This window comes from Rattus norvegicus, chromosome 4 (assembly GCF_021556685.1).
Source record: "Rattus norvegicus strain SHRSP/BbbUtx chromosome 4, alternate assembly SHRSP_T2T, whole genome shotgun sequence".
Taxonomy (NCBI): Eukaryota; Metazoa; Chordata; class Mammalia; order Rodentia; family Muridae; genus Rattus; species Rattus norvegicus.
This window is the reverse complement of record NC_141537.1, coordinates 34,183,596-34,208,533: the sequence shown is the minus strand read 5'-3', so window position 1 is coordinate 34,208,533 and position 24,938 is coordinate 34,183,596. Positions and strand designations below refer to the sequence as shown.

Sequence of the window (24,938 nt, the reverse complement as noted above, 5' to 3'; positions counted from 1 at the left end):
GAGAAAGAGAGAAAGAGAGAGAGAGAGAGAGAAGCAGGAGCAGCAGCAACAGGTAAGATTTCCCCATTTTCTGCATCTTCACCAACATCCCAACATTTGTTGGCTTTTAGTCCTTTTAATCAGAGGCATTGTAACAGGGGTGAGATATATCTTACTGTAGTTTTGCCTTGCACTTCTACTTTTTTGTTGGCTCTTTGTAAGTCTTCTTTCAATAAATAAATGTCTGTCTGAGACATTTGCCCACTTTTCAGTTGGTTTTTTTGTGTTGGTGTTTGGTACGGTTTTGCCATTGGATTTTCCGAGTTCTTTATGCATTTTGTATATTAACCCCTTGTCAGATGAATGACTGATGCACGGGTTCTCCTGTTCTTTGGGTATTCTCTTCACTTTGCTGATGGATCCCTTAGACAAACCAGTGGTCCTCGTTGCCCTTGCATTTGTATGTCTGTGAATAGATCCTTAACAGAGAAAGAAACTGTTGTCTTTAGGAAATGTTTCAATTTTTGGTAATCACTAATGAATTACCATCATGTTGACAAGACTGATAATGCCACCTGTCCAAACCATGTAAGTCCAAACAGCAAAAGTTCACTTCAGCAAAATCAAGTTGTCTAGCTTACCAAAGAGTTTCTCTGCTGGTCCCTTATTCTTTATGAATTTCTCGAGAGTTCGGTCCCCTCTTCTTCATTGCTGTTTTAGTATTTCCTAGTCCTAGCTCCTTCTCCCTATTTCACGGTACTTCTCCTTGTTACTGCCCTCCAGACATTTAAGAGGAGCCCCCAGACTCAGGCACCAAAGCCAGGCTGACTGTATTTCTGTTTTATTTTTAACAAAGCCCATTCTAGAAGGGAAGGTTTTGTGGAGTCACAAATAATCCAGCAAACTTATTTTATGCTGCCTCCTGGCAGGAAAATGAGAAAGAGCCTCAGAACTGGTCTTGCCAGCACCCAGAGACTTCTATGAAGGGTGTTAGACAAAAGTGGGAGACTGAACTCTTTGGCTACTTTTGCTATTGAGTTAATAATTGTCACATTATCAAACAGCCCTTAGCTCAGTGAAGACCACCTTCTTTGAGTTTCAGTTTCACAGAAAACAATAGGGCACAATCAGACACATTACTGGACAAACCGCCACGTGTTTCTGTTACAGCTCACTGGGTCAGAGTGTGCCTCTGAGGAAAACAAGCCCTGTAGCATTTGTATTCTGAACAGGCGTCTGTTGTGTTTCTGACCTTTATGTGGTGATGTGTGTGAGCTGCTGTCTGGAATTGGGAAGAAGGAGGAAATATGTCACCTATGCCCACTCTCCTGAATTGTTTAATGCCTCTGAGGCTCTTCAGTAGCCAACAGAGCGGAGAAGATGAGTGATTAGAGGCACATTTGGGATACGTTTTTAGATCTAATTACAATTGTGCTTCTTCCCATTCTAGTTTGCTTTTGCCCTGTGGTTGGAACACAGCATATGAACATTTGTTGAGTGCCATGTTCACGATCTGTAATGGTTAATAAAACTTGTGAATATTAATATTGACAGCAGTTGACTATCCAATGGTCTTTGATTACAAGGAATAAGTGTGAGGTGGACCAACATCCCCATGTACACGAAATCACATTTTTATGATAGGCACAACGGTAAGGATGAACTATTTGGGGGAAACTTTAGTAGTTGTGCACTTGACATTAATCTGTGCAAGAGTGGAGACTTCCTGCTCTGCCTCTCCCCACACACGCACATACACAAACATACTCTCTCCCTCTCCCTCTGTCTCTGTCTCTGTCTCTGTCTCTGTCTGTCTCTCTCTGTCTCTCTCTCCCACACACACACATGCACACACACACACATGCACACACACACACACACACATAGCAGTATTACTTTTATTATCACTGGAAATGAAGTCTTGGTAACTTTTTAAGTATTTTAGATGTGTATCTATCATATATCATATTATAATGCCTTTCTGGCTTAATCAGTAATAGGCATTTACTCCAGAGCATACAAGATGCATCTTCTGTGGTGAAGAAAGATAGTTTACTACTTCCTGCATTTTAAAGCTCTTCCTTGTCTATTTTATGGGCAAACTTTTACATACTGACAATTGAGTACAATACCAGCAAATATGTAATAAAATGCATAGTGCCAAGAACTGGGTAGGTTAAGCTTAGCTTGAGATTCCAAACAATTTTATTTTCCAGAGTTATAGCCTAATACAAAGTTTTCAATTTCTCAGTTGCTCTTCTCCAATGCTACCTTCCTCCCTCCTCCTCCTCCTTCCCTTTCTCCCCGCTCTCCTCCGCCCCTCACTCTATTACTTTCTCCTGAGTTAGTTTCAGATCTCGAGCTTTTTACCATCTGTGCTGCAATCTACCCATGTAGAAAGGACACTGGCAAGTTCCAAACCATAAGGAACAGATTTACATTTCCTTTTTTCTTTTTATGACACATAAGAATCTAAAACCCAAAGGTTTCATATAACTTATAAATTATTTTTCAGTGTAGAATCCTTTTATTTTCTGAGTGATTGAAGTATGAACCAGAGAAGTGAATCGAAAATTCAGAAAGAGGCAGGGTGGGATAGCATAGGTCTGTGACCCTGAAACTTGGGAGGCAGAGGCAGATGCGGAAGGAACATCATAAGTTCAAGGCCACCTCTGTTTATTTTGAGAATTTCAGACTAACCTGAGCTAAAGAAGAGGTTTCTTTTGATTTTTCTAGTACCTGATAGTCTGGCAGCAGGTCATGTGGCTGATCAGATGACTGTTTCTCATTGTCATTCAGGGGCAAAGGTTAAGTGAAGTAATAAAACTGTCTCCAACATATCGCTTCTGTTTCTGTTCAGGATTACAATCTCATTTGCTGCCATTTCAATGCAGGATAGAGCAGGAGAAGAGTGTCCATAGATTTTTGTTTTAAGTTGTATCTTGTCCAGTACTTAGTTTATCTTTAACCTCATGTTCTATTGACCTGGGCTTATACACGTGGTCATCAGTGTCAGCAAGAAGCGGTGGCAGCTGCGTTGCCAGGTGTCTGTTGCTAAGAAGGAACCAGAAAAGTGTGGGAACCATAAAACCACTGGGCTTCTCTGACACAGATGGTAGACAGTTGCTGAAATAACAAGAAACAAGGGAGTATAAAACCAAGGAACATCTGGCCTTCTTTGACACAGACAGACAATTGCTGACATAAGAAGAAGGGTTAAAAGCAGATGTGCTAAATAGAATTCCCAGAGAAAGGTTTTTAAAGGAGGTTTTAAAGAAAGGCTCGGTATTTGAATTGATGATGATTTTAGTAAACCAAAAAATTTGGGGAGAAAACATCAAATTTGGAATGGTCCATGACTAAACATACCAAGTGTAATGTATCATTCATTCATATTGATGTGTCACTTTATGGAAGCCAGAGGACAACTCTGGAGAGTAGGTCCTGTAGATCCCAGGACTCAGGCTCAGATACTTAGGCTGTATGACAAGCTCTTCCCACTGAGCTATTTGCCCAAGTATGGTGTTTTTAGAGAAAAACCATATTTTTCTAATGGAAAGTCCACTAAATAATGGGCTAATAACTTGTAGGTCAGACCAAAAGTCTCCAATTCCCAGTTGAAGAGTGATTGATTAGCTGGATGATTGGTTGATTTTCAATTTGCTTAACCTTTTAAAGACCCCTCCCCCTTTATAGATAATGTATGAGAAAATATTTCTGCTCCTCAGTGTTCTAAAATTCTGTGAGATTATGAAAATCGCTTACAAATAGCTCATAGTTTGTAAACATTGAATTGCACTAGCAGCTATCACTAATGATACTGTCATGAGGCAGGAAGCCTTTCCCTGCAGAAATGACTGCACTTGGAGTTACCATTGACGTGGTGATGGGCGAGGGTAAAAACCTGCTGTGCTATTAGCTCTAGACACAAACATGGGCAAGTAGATCCAGGAAACCTTCCACAATGTACAAGAGGCGAACATCCATTTCCTAACTAAAACTGGGCCATAGGAATAAAAGAAAAAGGCTACAGTGTGGCTTAAAAGACCAAGTTGTCTCCTTGGTTATTAATACACTACTGTTATTTGTGGGAAATCATCTCTTTATCTTCTGAGGCATTAATTCATTTACTCATACATGCATTTAGTTTAAGGCTTGGTGACTAAGCACAGGCCCACTCAAGCAGGCATGGATTCTCTGACAAAGTTATATCAGTAGCCTGTAGGAAATGGGAAAAGCAGAAAAGCTAAATTAGAAAACAAGTTACCCATCCTTTTCCCACTTGAGAAACAGTGGGGATGGTATTGTTATCCTTTTTTTTAATGTGTTTGAATGTGTACATATTGAAGTTATATTTTCTGAAACGATTTTTGAGGGAAAATGGTAATTAGTTGACTTCCTTCTACATGGATGCAGAAAAAAATGCTCAGACTAGAAGTGTCTCTCTCTCTCTCTCTCTCTCTCTGTGTGTGTGTGTGTGTGTGTGTGTGTGTGTGTGTGTGTGTGTGTATGAACAAACATGAGTATGACCACCTGCGGCCAATAATAGCTAACTTCTAAACTCTTAAACTTATTTAAATATTGTGAGTCTCTTTTTTTTTGTTTAATTCAAGCATGGACATCGTAGATGATGTTAATAACGTAGCGTCCAGTGCCAGAGGTGGAACCTACCAAGGTGTCTGGTGATTCTTAGACATTTGGGGTTTAGCACAGAGCCTTCCATGAGCTGCTATAAACCGAGGACCTTGTCTCAGAGAGTTCCCATCTGTATATGCACAAGCCATTTTTCAGTGCATAGAACTTCAACAGGTTCACCCACCCCCTGCAGCCTATCTGTGACCCATTAGGAACCCAGCTAGGGTCCCTCCCCCCCACTACAACATGCTTATGTGTTTTTGCAGATGCCTTCCTTCTGAGGACCAGGCAGAAGGGCCACTAAAGTTATAAACTAAACTTTCCTGTATTCTTAATTATGTTTTGCTTTTGGGTTCTAAAACAGAGTAAAGGGTACTGGGGAGCAGGGAACACCTGTGACCAGAGCTATGAATCAAGACCAAATGGTGGCATAAATGCTGCTTTTATTTTGACAGCATAGAAATATTCTCGGCCATAACCTTTGGAGTGGTCTTAAGGAGGAAGATTGAATCCTGCAAACTGAAAGAATGTGTCATGATTTAGCTTAATATAATCCATTTTCATCCTTCTTGTGTTTGGTTCTCTATCACCTGTCTGTGAAATGTGTACAGTGAGGCCGTGGGGAAGGTCTTCTGTCTAATTATTTGCTATGCTGTGTGGACGGTACCTCGGACAGTCAATAACAATCAATAGTAACTGTAGCCTGACTGAGAGACTGCAGTCAGAAGCTATAGGGTGCATAGGTCCATGGTACTTTGCATTAATTAATTTAGAAGCTTTGTTTGCTTATGAGAACAAATAGTCACTGCTTCTTTTCTCTTTCTCTTTTTTTTTTTCGAGAGAGAGAAAAAGAGAGACAATGTAATCCCAGGTGTTTTCTCTCTGTTAATGAGAAAAATGTCTTTTTGCTTCAGATTGAATGAGCAGAGCGGGGGACGGGAGATTTGCATGGTTAAATGACTGTGGGCCTTTCCTTGTGGAAGTAATATTCCCCTGTTGTCAATTACTTCTATCCAGACATCTGGATGTTTACCCTAGAAGTGTGCAGATGTCAACTTGTTCTGTATCATACTTGGAAATGTGGTGATAACTTGACTTTGATTTGAGTAAACATAAAATATCTAGCATTTAAGGTCAGAAGTTCACTGTAGGAAAGAGTTTAGACTGACGTTTATTAAAAACAAGGGTGCCTTAGAAAAGAAATTGGAACCATCCCTAAAGAAATAGACACTCAGATAAAGTAAACAAAGCTATAGTTACACTTTCTTAAGCCAATAGCACGGTTTGGTAATGCTATTTATCTACTCCTTGGACTTGCAGAAACTGGCGCTGAGGACATTGACATTCTTCCCAATGGTCTGGCATTCTTTAGCGTGGTGAGTACCATTTTCTTGTCCTATGTGTAGTCAGCAACAGACAGGACCATTAATTTAAACCCATAGGATAGAAGCAGGTTTTAAATTTCTCAACTCTCCAGTAACTTCTGAGAAAAAGACAGGTCAGTCTGGATAGGGAAATGTCCTTAAACTTTTCTGAGTGTAGAGGTGGCAGTCTTCGCTGATTGATCAATTGTCTTTTGTCTCCCAGTTGCATAGCACTGGAATGTTCCAGTTCAAACTGGTTTTGTCAACATGTTATTTTAGCAGATATCTGAGGCTTGGCTTAGTTGGTATGGTGCTTCCTATGCAAGCATGAGGGCCTGAGTTTCCATCCCATGAACCCAGGTGTAAAAGCAAAAACAAAAGGAACGCAGCAGTGGATGCTCATAATCACAGCACTGGAGGGGTTCACAGGGCAGAGAACTCCATGTTCACTGAGAGAACCTTACTCAAAAATAAAATAAAGTGGGGAGATCTGGAAAGATGGCTCATCATGCTTCCAAGCAACATGAGGTGAGTTTAATGTCTAACCCACATAATAGAAAGAAAAAAACTTACTTCCTCAAATCGTCCTCTGACCTCCATCTGTGTGGTTACACACACACACACACACACACACACACACACACACAGAGAGAGAGAGAGAGAGAGAGAGAGAGAGAGAGAGAGAGAGGCATCACTGTAGATATTAGATGCCACCACTATGCTATTTTCAATACAGCATATATCCATCCCACTATATGTTCCATTTTAGGCACATTGAATTCTGTATTCATATGGGCTACTTATTTCCCATATTCCAATTTTCCCAAACCAAGGCCCCTAGACCTCCCCAAATAGTTCATCATAAGGAAAAAACTTTGCAACTACATTTATTCGTATGCCTCTAAGAATTCCTATATGCTGATGAACAATTGGCCTTCTGAGTATCTGATAGAAAGTCTTTCAGACTCATTGTCTGTGTGGTTCTGACACAGAGCGTATATATGGAAGGCAATTGGGTGCTTCTGGCCATGTTTTCCTGGCTTGGGCAGAAGTCAGAGCCTTTCTACCTTCCTTGTCCAGTTTCTTTTGAGGAAGAAGTATCTGACTCCACAGCCTGCTTGTAGTTATGTTTTCTTTCCCAGCAGCCATTCTTGTGAGGCTCAGGAAAGAGATGGAGAAACCTGGAGATATATTAGGAGAGACACACAACGGTAATAAAATAATTACTGGACTTATAAGAAAGGCCAAAGCACTGGATATGGTAGATACTAAGCGTTGGAGCACTCTGCAAGTTCCCGATGGTTCTTATACAAAGGACTAGGAGTAGCTGAATGGACTACTGGTGCCAAAAGGAATGCTGTGGCCTTCAGGGGAGAATTAACACTTATATTTAACTCCCAAAATAGGTGGTTTTAAATTGCCTATGAAGAATGAATTAGGGCACACACAGTAGAACTCTAGGTTTATTGTGAAGCATGCGTCCATAGGAAAGAACTCAGGATTTCCGGTCAGAATTACTCATCACTAGAGATGATATGATCCTGAATAAAGAAGAAGAAAATGACGTTGTGGGTTTTGGTGGCGATATTTGTTTGTTTTTGCAAGGACGTGCTCTTGGAAATTTAGAACTTAACTATTTCAAGATTTTTACTTCCAAAGAAATGACTTTGACCAAGGAGTTAGACAGCCATCCGAAACACTGAAATCCCCAGACATTTAAGCTAATAGGCTTATGACTGATCCATGTCAACTTTTCATCTTCTGTTATCAGCCATTGGTTATTTGCCTTTTGCTGGTTTTCATTTCCTCCAGCATAGTCTCCTAACACTCCACAGCATATAAACCTATATACATAGTTCTTACATCTCGGGGAGTGGGTGGGGGGATGACTTGCTTTGATTTCTAACACGGGAACTCTCCTAAACCATCCTACTCCCAAAAAGTAGGTTTAAGAGGCATCACAAAGCTGACGTGCTTGGTGACCAACAAGATGACATAAAGTAGGGGTTGGGGATTTAGCTCAGTGGTAGAGTGCTTGCCTAGGAAGCGCAAGGCCCTGGGTTCGGTCCCCAGCTCCGAAAAAAAGAACCAAAAAAAAAAAAAATGACACAAAGTAGACTAGAACAGAGAAAGGTGAATCTATGTTGCGTTACTGGAGTGTCTTCTTAAAATGATCACAGTGGTAGGGTTTGGTATTTGTGTTTTGATGCAATTAAAAATAAACAGATGTTTAAAGCAGAGAAATATGAAAATAATTGAAGGTGTTACTACAGTTATGAACAGTGATCCCCCTCTAGCTGACTGACGATGGAGTCACACTACTGTTGAGACCTAAGTCAAGAAAGGAGATTATTCACTGCTGACATAGAGCTGTCAGGAAGTGCTGACAGGGCTGCAGTTTACCCTGCCTATTGGTCCAGCCACCATGAAAATAGGCAGTTGTAGATCGTCCTTACAAATTAAGAATTTTTCTGTCCATATTTGTGCATAAAATTCTTTGTGTTTTTATTTCACCCTTTAAATTCACACAAAATATAGTCAACTGAATATAGTTGTAGATTTGCATAAAGCTTTTTTATTGCCCTTAAGGTTTTTCTTAAGAAGAGAATGATTGTTCTGCATTTTATAGTTAGCAAGACAATCCAGATCATCTCTGCAAATCCTACAGGAAGCTGTTGATACGACTCAATACTACACCTGCTTAAAAGTTCCAAGCAAACTAGAAATGAGAAGAAGTCCCAGAAAACAACAGCAAACACCATTCTTTTTTTTATTTTTTATTTTTATTTTTATTTTTTATTAACTTGACTATTTCTTATTTACATTTCGAGTGTTATTCCCTTTCCTGGTTTCTGGGCAAACATCCCCCTAACCCCTCCCCTTCTTTATGGGTGTTCCCTCTCCACCCTCCCCCCATTGCCGCCCTCCCCCCAACAATCACATTCACTGGAGGTTCAGTCTTAGCAGGACCCAGGGCTTCCCCTTCCACTGGTGCTCTTACTAGGATATTCATTGCTACCTATGAGGTCAGAGTCCAGGGTCAGTCCATGTATAGTCTTTGGGTAGTGGCTTAGTCCCTGGAAGCTCTGGTTGCTTGGCATTGTTGTACATATGGGGTCTCGAGCCCCTTCAAGCTCTTCCAATTCTTTCTCTGATTCCTTCAACGGGGGTCCCGTTCTCAGTTCAGTGGTTTGCTGCTGGCATTCGCCGCTGTATTTGCTGTATTCTGGCTGTGTCTCTCAGGAGCGATCTACATCTGACTCCTGTCTGCCTGCACTTCTTTGCTTCATCCATCTTGTCTAATTGGATGGCTGTATATGTATGGGCCACATGTGGGGCAGGCTCTGAATGGGTGTTCCTTCTGTGTCTGTTTTAATCTTTGCCTCTCTCTTCCCTGCCAAGGGTATTCTTGTTTCCCTTTTAAAGAAGGAGTGAAACATTCACATTTTGATCATCCGTCTTGAGTTTCGTTTGTTCTAGGGATCTAGGGTAATTCAAGCATTTGGGCTAATAGCCACTTATCAATGAGTGCATACCATGTGTGTTTTTCTGTGATTGGGTTACCTCACTCAGGATGATATTTTCCAGTTCCAACCATTTGCCTATGAATTTCATAAAGTCATTGTTTTTGATAGCTGAGTAATATTCCATTGTGTAGATGTACCACATTTTCTGTATCCATTCCTCTGTTGAAGGGCATCTGGGTTCTTTCCAGCTTCTGGCTATTATAAATAAGGCTGCTGTGAACATAGTGGAGCACGTGTCTTTTTTATATATTGGGGCATCTTTTGGGTATATGCCCAAGAGAGGTATAGCTGGATCCTCGGGTAGTTCAATGTCCAATTTTCTGAGGAACCTCCAGACTGTTTTCCAGAATGGTTTTACCAGTCTGCAATCCCACCAACAATGGAGGAGTGTTCCTCTTTCTCCGCATCCTCGCTCCTCGCCAGCATCTGCTGTCACCTGAGTTTTTTTTTTTTTTTTTTCCCGGAGCTGGGGACCGAACCCAGGGCCTTGCGCTTCCTAGGCAAGCGCTCTGCCACTGAGCCAAATCCCCAACCGTCACCTGAGTTTTTGATCTTAGCCATTCTCACTGGCGTGAGGTGAAATCTCAAGGTTGTTTTGATTTGCATTTCCCTTATAACTAAAGATGTTGAACATTTCTTTAGGTGTTTCTCAGCCATTCGGCATTCCTCAGCTGTGAATTCTTTGTTTAGCTCTGAACCCCATTTTTAATAGGGTTATTTGTCTCCGTGCGGTCTAACTTCTTGAGTTCTTTGTATATTTTGGATATAAGGCCTCTATCTGTTGTAGGATTGGTAAAGATCTTTTCCCAATCTGTTGGTTGCCATTTTGTCCTAACCACAGTGTCCTTTGCCTTACAGAAGCTTTGCAGTTTTATGAGATCCCATTTGTCGATTCTTGATCTTAGAGCATAACCCATTGTTGGCAAACACCATTCTTAATGGCAAAATATGAGCTATGTTCCCTTTAATGTTTAAGAGGAGGGAAAGGCTCTGTACCCCCCCAAAATGTTACCAACCCATTGGAGTTCCTAATAACCTAATACAATAAGAAAAGGCAATGTGAGGAAAAGTCAAAAGACAAGTGGTCATTATTTTCATATAATTTGGGCCTCATTATTTTCATATACTATTTTTTAAACAAACTAGAGAGTCAGCTAATAGACTGTTATTAATAAAAGAAGATTTGGGTTCAACATGAACATATAAAATATCAGGGACCATACAAAAGACAAAGTGATTAACTGTGCTCCACTCAGACAGAGCTACTCTACTGGTGGTTAAGGAGTTATGCTAGAGGGGAGACACTGGTACCAGAATGGGTACCAGAATGATATGAAACATCAAAAGAACGAAATAGTGTCCCCTGAGAGACCAGTATGAAAGTAATGATCCAACATGGGGTTAAGGAGACACTATGGATAGATGAGAGAAAGGATGGGCTATTTGCCATATTCCAGGCCCTGAGACTTAGTGGGAAATAGAAAATGTCCCTCACATGAGTTCCTACCAGTTTGGTCAATGTGTCTGATAGTGATAGAGAGACAGGGCAGTGGGGCACAATGATTCCAGTATGTGTGGCATCATGCCGTCATTCGGAGAGGGAGCTGAGATCTCTCTGGATAGGGACATTGCCCAGAATTCAGGTGGATGAGAGTGGAAGTCTTGTCTATCCACTGAGAAGAGGCTTTCAGACAGCAAGTATGATGCACAAGCCCCGTGGCTTGTGTAAACTAGCTGGACGGAAGATGGTGGTAGCCTCCTCTGCGTGCTACCCACAGCATATTTGCTCATGTAGGCCTTAATATGTGTGCATGCCAATGGCACTGGGTGATAGAGAATGGTAAGCTAGGAAGAGGGGCTAGAATAAGCCAGGTACTGCTTGGAGGGGGCCTCACTGGGAAGGTGGCCTCTGGAATAGATGTAAATAAACTGAGGGATGGAGCCCTGCTTCTTTGGAGGGAAGCATTTCTGCACAGGTGGCTCTGAGAGTAAACCCTGGCGTGTGACCATGTTTGCTTATGCTGAATGTCATAGAGCCTGAAAGCCTAAGACATTGTGGGTTTGGGAGAGAGATATGGGGTGTGAAGAGATGGGTATGGGAGGTAGGGAGGGTGAGAAAGGCATATCACACAGGGCCTTCAGGCGACCCTAAGTCTTCCCTTGTAATCAGACCAAGTTGGGGAGCATTAACATTTTGGTTAAAGGTGTGTCATAATCCGTCACAGTCTGGGTGCAGAGGGAACACTGATATCAAAAAGTAAAGGCAGAAGCAACAGAGCCATTTTCCCGGACCTCAATGTCAATGAAGGTAGCCATGGAGGGTTGGAGTGATCTACCCATATCCATATAAGGGATATATATCCTTTCAGGATAACACCAACAGGTTTTGCTGACCAGATCTCAAGCCTTTCAGCCTCTCGCAGAGTTCAGGCATGAATGGGAGAGTCTCTACTCTCTGGACCTCCTGCTGTACCTGGAATCTTCCAGACTACCATCCCTTTGGTAGCCCTTCAAGGGAATGAAGAGCTTCATCTGTCAGAGTTCTACAAAATTATCTGTTGTTAAATTTCCAGCTTCCAATCGTCCTTTCTTCTCTTGTTCTGTTTCCTTTGGTGTTCCTGGCTTTCTGTCCCACCACTTTTCTTTGTATTGGTGGCTCCATGCCATGAACTTTAACTAAAGTTGCTACTTATAATTCATGTAGAGTAGACACCTAATTGAGGAAGGTCCTTAAGCCTTTGCATTTAACTGCTTCCTCCCATTGTTTCCCAAGGGCCTCAAGTTTCCAGGACTTCACAGCTTTGCACCAGACAAACCTGGAGGGATACTGATGATGGATCTCAAAGAGGAGAAACCAAGAGCACTGGAGTTAAGAGTCAGCTGGGGCTTTGATTTGGCTTCATTCAACCCACATGGCATTAGCACTTTCATAGATGATGGTAAGAGCTGATGAGCGGCCAAGATGAAAAAAGGAAATAGCCCCCCCCACACACACATACACCCTGAAAGGAGACGATAACCTTATGAAAGAAGCCTGTGTTCTTTCTACTAACAGCTTGTTCACGTGTCTCCGAAGCTGAATGTTGAAATATCTAACAGTTAACAACCAAAAGGATGCTTAAATTTCCAGACGTTTTCATATTGCTGTGATCACCAGGTTAAAAAGGGCCATCTCCAAATGAGTCTGTGAATGTGTTTGACATGAATTCTTTATATAGAGTGTGGACCACTTCATCTTGAAGGTCAGGGGACCAGTGATCAGTACTAACCCCAGGTCAGTGGCAATGGGAAGGACTGGCAATAGGAACGAACTGTTAGGGCTTTGAAGAACTTGGACCTTCAACCTTCCCATGCCAATGCTACTGAAATGCCAGTGCCTACCCACTGGTCCTGTGTCTATGTCTTATAAAGTAGCTCTGTTCTTTTCATCCTTTAGATGATACAGTTTATCTCTTTGTTGTGAACCACCCAGAATTCAAGAATACAGTGGAAATTTTTAAATTTCAAGAAGAAGAAAATTCTCTGCTGCACCTGAAAACAATTAAACATGAGCTCCTTCCAAGGTACTTAACTTGCCTGGCTATCTCTGGCATTTCTATGTGCATATATGTAGGTGTGTGTGTGTGTGTGTGTGTGTGTGTGTGTGTGTGTGTGTGTGTGTGTAAGCGTTTCCAAACTGCAAACCCAAAGTCTAGAATGCCCAGTAATTTGAGTAATTTTAAGCCATGATGCCACATGACATTTTCTTTCTTTTTTAAATGTTTTAAATAAAACATTGTGTGGCTCCTTGTGCAAGACAGGCACAATATCAAATGAGTCAGCATTCCAGCCTGGATAGGAGGGAATTCAAGAGACCCTACACCTTGCTGAAAACCTGTTAGCAGTTGGAGGAGGAAATGTACTTTTACTTCAGGGTATAGCCTCTAATAGGCTGACTGTGAACCAGTGCATGGTTGCACACTATGGCAGACTTGCAGTACTAATTTTGTAAGAATCAAGATCTATGTGATTTGTTAATGACTCTTATGCTTAGATTTGAGACTAATTTATAAGAGAGATCTCATTATATTTTTACAAATATCAAAATATCAAAAACACTTCTAGTCTCCCAAGGATTTTTGATAAAGGACACTCAACGTCTCTCTCTGTCTCTCTATCTCTCTGTCTCCCTATCTCTCTCTCTCTTTCTCTCGTGTGTGTGTGTGTGTGTGTGTGTAATTTCCATGTAGATCAGAATGATGCCAATCTTCATAATGATTAGTGATCTGAGCAAACTTTCTTGAGAAATGATGAAACACCAGACTTCAGGGTAACACTCCTCAGGCCTGGTTTGATGAACCCTACCATTTTTTATGGCTGTCACCCTCATCTCAGATAACTTAGCAGTCAAATACTGGCCTTCCCCGGAGGAGCAGCTTGTCTTCTGGGAGGCCTACATGCTTTATACAAAGCACACTCATGATAGCTGGGGGTCAATATCCCTGCAGAATTGAGCATCCAAGTTGCAAGGGGGACCAGTACTAGAAAAACGACACGAATAGTGAGTAGATAACTACAGGAGACTCATGGGTTCCTCCCAGCCCAGCTTGCACTCCACTCCTGCTTTAAGCTTGAACTTGATAGATATTTTTTAATCTTTACTTTCCTATCTAGGTGATAATCGTGTAATGTCCAATCCTTCTTCCCCCAAATGCACTTCACAATAAGTAGGAGCATGAATGCCGGTCAGGCAGTGTCTAAATTGTGGAGCCTTTTCAGAAAAAGAAAAAAGAAAAAGGAAAATCCTCCCTTGTAGCTCCGAATTTTGCATTTGACAGAGAAGAAAGCAGCTCTTTCAGAAATTTTTGCATAAGATAATTGGAATTTCAATTTAATAACACACCTTTGCCTAACTGGTTGGGAACTGTAATTGTTTTTAGCATACCAGTCTCTCGCTTGAAGCGCTGGTCCCTGACCATTTCATCATCTGTCTCTCCGCACGTGTTTATTGAATGCTTGTTCATTCCCGGCATGGCAGCTTTGTGAGGAAAGTAGAAATTGAACAGTCAACCTTCGTTTGACTAATGACTAAGCAACGGGCCTCAGGAAAGTCCTGCGGCAGAATAAACGAGGTAGGGCTATAAGTGACTGACAGCCTAATGACAGTCAGCCCAGGCCAACAGCTCCCTCCTTTATAGGTAGCTGTTAAAGCGTGTGTCAGAAAACATTTTTAGCTGGGCATGATGGTACACCCAGGTAACACCAGGACTTGGATGGTAAAGGGGCCAGGAGAGCCAGCCTACCCAATAGGAGGCCATGAGTTGCCGTCGTCGTCGTTGTCGTCGTCATCATCATCATCATCATCATAACAATAACAGTAATAACAATAACAATAAACGAAATGTTTTAAAATATATACTTTTATTTATTTATTTATTGAGACAAGGCCTCATTGTGTAGCCCTGGTTGAGCTTGACCTGAAGTTCCTCTGTCCTCTAATTCACATGTTCTGGGATTACATGTGAGTCACTGCACCTGGCTAGATCTCTTCCTAACATAAGGGAGCCTCCCATGACTGCCAAAGACCCTGCCCTCTAGTTACCTGGTACTGTGTGTAACTGGTCTCTTACAGTTGCTGCCATAATGCATTGCCTCTGGTTTTGGATCATCCTGTAATTCTCATTATAGCTTCCCTTCTCTTGGGGCGGAGGAAGGGAAACTTCCCAAAATTTAAAATACGTGCTGTGCAAAGCTTGAGAACATACATCTAATCTTCCGTGTGGAGATTTTAAGGCTTGGGTTTCTTCTCCCATGGTATTTGTCTCTTGCAGTGTGAATGATGTCATAGCTGTTGGGCCCTCCCACTTCTACGCCACCAATGACCACTACTTCTCCGACCCTTTCTTGAAGTATTTGGAAACATACTTGAACCTACGTTGGGCAAATGTTGTTTACTACAGTCCAGAAGAAGTTAAGCTGGTGGCAGAAGGATTCGACTCAGCCAACGGGATCAACATTTCACCTGATAAAAAGTATACGGCTCTTCACGTGATCGCTCCCCCTTTTAAATAAATTGTTCCAAAAGCCAAATCCCTTCGCTTCACTACACCACTTTTAATTTTATGTATAACAATATGGTTTTCATATTAAATAACACTATAATAGAATGCTTTGACGTTTCAAATACACGACAAAAAGGAAATATTCCAGCTTTTAAACTTCCTCCTTCAAAACAGAATTTAAAATTATGGATTAATGCCATTCTGTTGGCTGTTATTCCATCATCAGGGTGATTCTAAACTGCCTTAACGATTTCCCTGTGAATGGCTATGAATTCGCTTATTTATTTTCTGTACCCAAACCATTTCATGCTTCTCACTCACCACCACAATACATCCAGTTACTATTGTAAAGTAAACATTCTCTAAGACATCTTTCAAGCATAATAGTTACACTTGAGCATTTTGGACTTACACAGGAAAGATACCAGTGACTTCACTGCGAATCCCACTTATTTAAATACTTGTATAAAAGTTCTGTAGAATGAGGTCCTATGAGTAGACCTCATGTGCATTTTTTTGTATTAGCCTAAATATATGTTGCCCAATTGTTTACCAAAAGTTCTCTCCTTACTTTTATGTGCACAATCACAACTTAGAAGAAAGGGTTTTTGATTCTTAAGGGTTTTGGTGTTTTGTTTTGGTTTTTTTTTATGCCTTACTGCATTGAACAAGTTAAGCTACCACAATGTAATGGGTTGTGAACTTGACATTCTTTGATAAATCAAGTGTTCTTGTTTTGTGATGCAATCTGTTTTCACCCTTTTAGTATAGAAAACAAATATAGATCATTCAAACCATCTCCAATTGGTCCAGTCTGCCCTATCCAGTTAAATCTCTATTTTCTCCACTTCTAGCTGCTTTCAACCTACCTCTGTCTTTGTACTCTTGGCCGCTTGTGGTCCTTGTATGGCTGGCCATGCCTTGCTCACCTCTGGCTGCAAGCATCCACCACAGCGCCAGCAAGAAGGAACATACCCAGTCACTGTTGGACTCAGCCAGCCTTTCATGTCAAGCCATTCTTTATTCTGAGTATTAGAGTCCAGCTCCCTGTCAGACCAAGGGAAGAAAGGTCTGGACTTCCTGTCATGGGGTAGCTCCCCACTCTTGTTTCTGTTTCCACACTTACTTCCCATGAGACAGTTAGCTCTTCACATGGCTGATGCCCATCTGTAGCTCACACCCCTTTGCCCTGTCTCAGTGGATTTTGTGTAAGTGTCTCCCCTTCAACGGTCTGTCAGCACCCTGACATTTCGTCAGTCTCTAGAACGGAACTGTTTTTCACGGTGCTGTTGACTCAGGTGTACATGAGCTCAGATCATTGAACTGGTCAATGCATTGGAAATGTTTGCAGACCAAAGTTATGTCCCTTCCCTGTGTGTAGTTTACACAATCTGGTATTGTTGCCTAATCCAGAGAGACTGCTCAGTGACACAGTCGCCATGGACGATTGAGTCCCAATTCCATGAGTTAGCGCCACTCACTGCCCCTCAAGTATAGACATGCGACTCTGGATTAATACTTATCGTTAAGACTCTATGTATTAATATTTGATTATACTCTAGCACATATTAAGAAATAATAAAGTATTCCATAGCATACAATTCTACACATACATGAGAGAAATATTAAATTATATGGTGCAAAGTATTTTCTTTAAAAAAACAAACTCTTTATTTCAGTGGCAAATATTGTGAAATTTATATTCAATTGAATTTTTACAAACCCTTTGACAACTAATTTAATAACCCCATGATTGTTATAGTAACACTAAGCTGATTTTGAAAGCTTATTATTATTTATTATTATTTATTATTATTATTATTATTATTATTATTATTATTATTATTATTATTTGATAAAAGTTGACCTTTATCAAGCATTCCTGCAGGGCATCCCGTTGAACTCCCAAGCAGGGTTCAGGACCTTCTCTTTTCTGCTGTGTTAAGACGTCTTTGGGGGCCGGGGATTTAGCTCAGTGGTAAAGCGCTTGCCTAGGAAGCGCAAGGCCCTGGGTTCGGTCCCCAGCTCCGAAAAAAAGAACCAAAAAAAAAAAAAAAAAAAAAGACGTCTTTGACGGCAGGAAGTACTAACTAGTGTCTTTTCTGAACAGGTATGTTTACGTTGCTGACATATTGGCTCATGAAATCCATGTTTTGGAAAAACAGCCTAATATGAATTTAACTCAACTAAAGGTAAATATTTAGTTTTTCTGTGTAGATGTTAATTAAATGTTCTTTGCAGTCTTGTAGTGAAGCTCACTATAAAAATATCACCCTATAATCACAATAGGGGTCAGACAGGGCAGCCAGCCTACATTCTTAGGTGTCATCCTTCCAACAAGACAAAGTTGGTAGCTGCCACTAGAATGGTCAATGACTGCAGCCTGCAATCGATTGAGTGATATTGACAACAGATTTGGGACTGTTCCATGATTTATTGATTGCATCTAATGATTCCAATAAGACTTTCACAGTTGAAAAGAAATAGGTGAATCTTCAAGCAAAGATTTATGAACATTCAGTTTTTTTTCAGTAATAAATGAAGGTAGAAATTGAGTTGCCCACCATTATCGTGTTCTGCCAACAAACATATTTTAGGGTGATTAAGAATTTCCCATCTTGCTTTGATGGACTTCCTTAAGCTAACTGATCATTGTGCATCTTTTAAAGCAAAAGGGGTTTGTTATGATTATCACTGGAATACCATATGGATCACACCAAATTTTCTTACGTTCAGGGAAGATGAAAAATGGCTTGAAGCCAGTTCATTAAATTTATTTTAAACGATATTGGTGTCAGAAGGGCAGATGCAGGGAGGTGTGTGTAATGGCCCCACATATACAAGAGCAGGAAAGGTTAACTCTAAATTATTTAATCAAGTTGCTTGCATCATTTAGACATTGACATTATTTCTTCTTAAGGTTCTGCAGTTGGGCACGCTGGTGGACAATTTATCTATTGATCCTTCTTCAGGCGACATCTGGGTCGGCTGTCACCCTAACGGCCAGAAGCTCTTCGTGTACGACCCGAACCATCCTCCCTCGTCAGAGGTTCTTATATTTTGAATTTTTCTACCTTAATTATTCAAGTCCTTTGAACTAATAATGGAATAAACTGTCACTAGGATGATTTGTTAGTTCTTTTAAACCAATAATACAATAAACCTGGGAGGTAGTTTTGTAATTGCTTTAAGCCAATAATTGGCAGAATGTTACATTGCTCAAATGCTTTGAGAAAAGTAATCTTTTGATGTATTAAATTATGGTGGAAACTAGTCAAAAGTAATTTTTATAAAGACACAGGTCCTGTTCATGTTCATGTGGTATTCTGGCAATCTTAAAAATATCTGGTTTATTGTCGGCTCAGCACATGATGTGAGCTTTGTGCATGTTGAAGTAGCGTCAAAGTGGGCACAGTGGTGGGAGCCTATTTCTATTAAGGTTGAATTGCTGTAATCACACAAAATCCTGTGTTGGCATGGCATGACTAGGTGCTTTAAAAGGTCCTTTCTTTGAACGTTGGAGAAAGTGCTTTAATTTAAGTATTAAGGAGATTGGTAACTGCTGTTTCCAGCAGCATGCCTTCTTAATCATGTGTCATTGGGGAACACAAGGGATTATTGGAGTTCGAGCGGCATGGGTGTGTGGGCTCTTTATTAATCCTTTGTATCTCCTGGGTAGGTTCTCCGAATTCAGAACATTCTATCCGAGAAGCCATCGGTGACGACAGTGTACATCAACAACGGGTCTGTCCTCCAGGGTAGTTCTGTGGCAACCATATATGACAGGAAACTTCTTGTAGGCACTTTATACCAGAGAGCTTTGTACTGTGAACTCTAATTTGTTGGCATGTAAGTGCAATAAGTTTTAACAAAATAACCTTTTGATTAATGACTAATTCTGAGGGTATTTAACCATCAGTACTGACCTAGTAAGACACCACATACGTAGTTCCTTTTATTTCAATAATTCCGATTCCCCACAATTCTGATGCACTTTTAGCGTTAGAAGAAAACGAACTTTATTTTTGGTTTTGTTTGTTTGTTTGTTTGTGTTATGCCGATCCAGCGAGAAAGAAGAAAGCTGCTTTTCTACGAAGTGAGTGCATTTTGCACAGAGGGGTTTCACCTCCGTGCCACCAACCTCTAGGAGTCCACTGAAACAGGGAGTGTTATAAAAATGTCAGTGGCCTCGGTCCCCATGCTGTGACTACTGAATGTGTTCAAGACTACTGACAGATAGCATTTCCATGTTTTGTACCTCCAGCTTTGTTTACTGTTTTACAAATTAGAATTGTATTAAAGGCTAACCAAAATCCAGGGGGTTGTTTGTGTTTGATTCCCAAGGGAGATCCTCAGAAGGAGGCCGGGGGCGGGGGGATTCTGTTGGACAAGAATAAATGACCATGTTAATTTCTCATAAAAGCTGTATGTAAAGGGACTCTTTATTGGAAAAATAAAATAAAACAACCGACTTCTATAACTCGACTTACTTAATTATTTATTCTTTCATTCGAAACAGAATCTCAGGATGTACCTCTAACTGGCCTGGAACTTAATACATAGACCAAGGTGGCCTCAAACTCGCAGACAAACCTACCTATGTCACAGCAAACCTTCAAATGTTTAAAATTCTTAAGGCGTCTTCCGTAGGTTCTGTTCCTAAATACAATCCCATTTTTGACACAAAGAGGAGATAAAGGATTGGAGCTGGTATCTTACTTCTTACCTGCCCAGCAAACAGAATTATGACCAGAAGCCAGAAGAGACATGGTTAGATGTCTAGACCTGTCTGGTTTGCAGCAACTACACAAAGACAGGGTCAAGACGCCAGAATCACTAGAGGAAGATTTCTTTCCACTGAATCTCCAAAAAGCCTTCTTGCATCCTGAAGAGAGACATTAACGTCTTTCTTTCCATTGTCACTTTGTATTTTTTTTTAATTAAAGTTTTATTATAAAGGACTTCCCCATGAATCACCATTGTCTTCTCAAAGCCTTTTGTTTCACTTTCCCCCCATCTTCCTCCTCCAAGATGCTGGGCTGTTAGTTACCAAATTTCCAGCAATTGGGAAATGTTTCCCTCATTATTTCACTTAATCTTAATTGCAGCCTGCAGGGAGTACATGTCGATATTGTACCATTGTTAACATTTCACAGCCGGTCAAGGTCACACACCGCCTGAGGGTGAATATCAATCTGTTTCTAATGCCAGACCCCGTGCCATTAGCAACTACATGAAGCTACTGCCATCGAGCCAATGCATCATAGTTACCTTTTCCCTATGGTAAATAGTGTGTTCTAGGGTGTGCTTTGTGTGTGTGTGTGTGTGTGTGTGTGTGTGTTTGAAAGACACTGATTTGAGTTCTGTGTTTTGCTGTATAATTTAATGACTTTCAAATGGAAATTGCAGAAGTATTCTTAAACTTGGATTCTGATTCATTTAGCCTGTATTTGTATTTATATATTTCTGTTATTTACTATTTTTTGATTTTTCAGTTTATTCAGATAGGAATGAATTGAGAGTATATTTCAGGCCAAGGGAATTAATACTCCTTGCCACTTCCATTATCTAAGGAGAAAACGTTAGGTCACAGATGACTAAGCCAGGATTAAGCAATGTTTACTTAAGGATACAATCCAGGAAGGGGATGCTTTTGATTTTGGGGGATGTTAATAATGGCTATCTATCTAAAAAGACACATTCATAAGAAATACCAGCGTACAATAAGCATCAGGTGAATGCTTCTCATTCTTACGTTTACTCAACGTTTCATTTGTGGAAAAGTGGGTCTGCATTAATAAACATTTGCCTTGCTTATCCTAGGCAAGGAAAGGTTTTTAGTAAATCCTGATTTGGGGTATTATAGGTATGAGAGATTGTTTTTACCAACTTTAAATATAATGTGTGTTTATTTACGATGACCTTTTTATGATCGTATGCTGACGGAATGGATTGGGCGATTAAGTCATCATTGCCCAAAACAGAAACCGAAGGTGGGATTTGGCACTCCTAAGGGTTGTACTTCTTCCCTCTGTAAACTCTACAAAAAGCATCAGTGACTTCCAAGATGAACCAACAGTCTTATCTCGGCCCTTTCTTGTTCTCTAATTCTCTCTCTGTCTCTCTCTGTCTCTGTCTCTGTCTCTCTCTCTCTCTCTCTCTGTGTGTGTGTGTGTGTGTGTCTGTGTGTCTCTGTGTGTGTGTGTCTGTCTGTCTGTGTGTTTATGTACATGTGTCTGCACAGGTCAGGGGAGGACATTCAAGTGTCTTCCTCTATTGCTTTACATTGCTTGCCTTAGCCTGAGCTTTCTTAGCATTAGGGTTACTGGGGTTACAGCACCTGCAACCATGCCCAGCTTTTAAGTGGGACTGGAGATTCCAACTCAGAGCCTCTGGTAAACACTCTGACCCACTCAGCCACCTCTCCAGCCTTTATTTGTCTTCCTCTTTCCTTTGATAAAACCTCAGCTGTTTTATGATTCATGAGTGCTTAATAGAGGGAACAAGGAAAGTGAAATCATCTATGTGGTATTATTTTCATTTTTCTGTTGGTTTGTTTTGGCATGGACTAATCATTCCTGATAACTACTCTGAGGATGATCCTTTCTCTGGATGTTGATGTGCTCAGTCAGTCCTATCTTAAAGCAAGCACCCGCTGAGCACCATGCAGAAAGCAGGGGCGACTGCGTTACAGCCCCCAGCCCACCCCACCCCACCTGCTTTCCTATGGTTCCTTACACTTTTCATTCCTGATACAATTTTTAGGTAAGAATCTGTGCGTGTGTGAGAAGAGGAGGCCTCTGTGTATGTGTGTGTGTGTGTGTGTGTGTGTGTGTGTGTGTGTATTCACATTAATAGTCTTGCTATAGTCTTACTTCTTGCTCTTTACAAGTTTTCTTCCAATGTGTTTAAGTTTCATTCTTTTATTATGAGTGATTTTAAACACCCTTAGGTGGGGGCAGGATGCATTCTTCACTCTCAGCACTCTGGAAGCAGAGGCAGGGGGCTTTTAGTAGACCCTTTTCTTGTGAATAGGAATTATTTTTTGTTTTAAAATGTGTTTTCGTGCTTTTGGTGCAGGTATACATGTGTGCCACGTGTGTACCACATGTATACCACACGTGTAACATATGTAAACAGCATCCATGGAAACAAAAAAACAAACCAACAAACCTCCAAAACACAACAACAGCAACAACAAAGTAAACAACAAAGAAAACAAAACATAAACCCATCAGATCCCCTGGGCCTGCCTGGAGTTACAGTGGATTGTAAGCTGCCATTTGCTGCTGGGAATCAAACCTGTATTGTGTGCTGTAGCAGTCAGTGTTCTTGACTGCTGAACCGCCCCTGTGGCCTTGGGATTCTGTACATGTCAAAACTAGAAACTTTTTCCATTGCCAACTTTTTTTTTTATTAACTTGAGTATTTCTTATATACATTTTGAGTGTTATTCCCTTTCCCGGTTTCCGGGCAAACATCCCCCTCCCCCCCTCCTTCCTTATGGGTGTTCCCCTCCCAACCCTCCCCCCATTGCCGCCCTCCCCCCAACAGTCTAGTTCACTGGGGGTTCAGTCTTAGCAGGACCCAGGGCTTCCCCTTCCACTGGTGCTCTTACTAGGATATTCATTGCTACCTATGAGGTCAGAGTCCAGGGTCAGTCCATGTATAGTCTTTAGGTAGTGGCTTAGTCCCTGGAAGCTCTGGTTGCTTGGCATTGTTGTACATATGGGGTCTCGAGCCCCTTCAAGCTCTTCCAGTTCTTTCTCTGATTCCTTCAACGGGGGTCCTATTCTCAGTTCAGTGGTTTGCTGCTGGCATTCGCCTCTGTGTTTGCTGTATTCTGGCTGTGTCTCTCAGGAGCGATCTACATCCGGCTCCTGTCAGTCTGCACTTCTTTGCTTCATCCATCTTGTCTAATTGGGTGGCTGTATATGTATGGGCCACATGTGGGGCAGGCTCTGAATGGATGTTCCTTCAGTCTCTGTTTTAATCTTTGCCTCTCTCTTCCCTGCCAAGGGTATTCTTGTTTCCCTTTTAAAGAAGGAGTGAAGCATTCACATTTTGATCATCTGTCTTGATGTGTTCTAGACATCTAGGGTAATTCAAGCATTTGGGCTAATAGCCACTTATCAATGAGTGCATACCATGTGTGTTTTTCTGTGATTGGGTTACCTCACTCAGGATGATATTTTCCAGTTCCAACCATTTGCCTACGAATTTCATAAACTCGTTGTTTTTGATAGCTGAGTAATATTCCATTGTGTAGATGTACCACATTTTCTGTATCCATTCCTCTGTTGAAGGGCATCTGGGTTCTTTCCAGCTTCTGGCTATTATAAATAAGGCTGCGATGAACATAGTGGAGCACGTGTCTTTTTTATATGTTGGGGCATCTTTTGGGTATATGCCCAAGAGAGGTATAGCTGGATCCTCAGGCAGTTCAATGTCCAATTTTCTGAGGAACCTCCAGACTAATTTCCAGAATGGTTTTACCAGTCTCCATTGCCAACTTTTAATAATAAAATTGTCAGGTTTTTTAGTTTGCAGTAGTAGAGAGAACTCAGGGACTCGTGCATGTTGGAAAGCACTGTTTGTGACCCATGCTCCCAGCTCTGTAATTCTTCGTGGAGTTTGGCAGCTCAAGAAATTGTGCCACTCGTTAGAACAGAAAGCAAACAAAGACTTAGACATTCAAAGGATTGAGAGAATGGAATCTTAGGGAAATGTTATCGCTCCCCCTCAGATCCCCTAGCTTCACTTAAAAACAAAACCCAGCATCTCACTAGAGTATCAAACCCCAGCCTGGCTTTGAACATTCAGTCTTCCTGTCCTAACCCGATACATACTCAGCTGATTTCTCCAGGGTGATGCTACAAATTGATAACATTGAAAACCATCCAGCTGCATACTGGTCTCCCAGGAAGACTTTTGGAGGAGACGCCTCTGATGAATAGGTCATGACAAGTCCCAGACTTTTCTGGGAAGTGAATCACAATTTGTCAGAACTTTTGGCACCCTCTAGCCTCAGATCCTGCTAAAGGCTGCATGGTCATGTGTTCCGTAAGGATGGATAAATTCATTGACTATTGATGCTTCTACTTCTAGGTAGCTTTCACTCGCTTCTTTGTCCCATCAACATCCTCATGGCCTAGCCTCAGAGAGGTGGGTTCAAGACCTGGGCTGAGCTTTTCTGTGTTTCGCTTACTTGAGAATAAACTCGTGAAAGACTTAGTGACTGGCACATTGTACGGCGAGCAAAATGAGATTTGCCAGATACCAAGATATTTCTTGAGAAAGAACTAATGTTATCATATTTTTCTGAAACCTGGGTCCTTTTGCCAGAGCAGTATGTTTTATCTATGCTGAGCCATTCTGTCCATCATCCAATA

General features: G+C 41.1%; 1 protein-coding gene across 2 annotated transcripts in view; it reads left to right on the top strand.

Annotated features, from left to right (window-relative positions):
* Nucleotides 1-20,026, top strand: part of Pon2 (paraoxonase 2) — a 35,415-nt gene extending 15,389 nt beyond the window's left edge. The window contains exons 3-9 of one of the 2 annotated variants that reach the window (NM_001013082.1): nucleotides 5,935-5,990; nucleotides 12,279-12,444; nucleotides 12,942-13,068; nucleotides 15,316-15,516; nucleotides 17,657-17,738; nucleotides 18,467-18,595; nucleotides 19,226-20,026. In NM_001013082.1, the coding sequence (NP_001013100.1) occupies nucleotides 5,935-5,990; nucleotides 12,279-12,444; nucleotides 12,942-13,068; nucleotides 15,316-15,516; nucleotides 17,657-17,738; nucleotides 18,467-18,595; nucleotides 19,226-19,384 (920 nt within the window). In that variant the 3' untranslated portion in view covers nucleotides 19,385-20,026. The remainder of the gene's footprint in view (nucleotides 1-5,934; nucleotides 5,991-12,278; nucleotides 12,445-12,941; nucleotides 13,069-15,315; nucleotides 15,517-17,656; nucleotides 17,739-18,466; nucleotides 18,596-19,225) is intronic. The other variant, XM_087656471.1, reaches the window with a different exon arrangement.
* The last annotated feature ends 4,912 nt before the right edge of the window (nucleotides 20,027-24,938 follow it).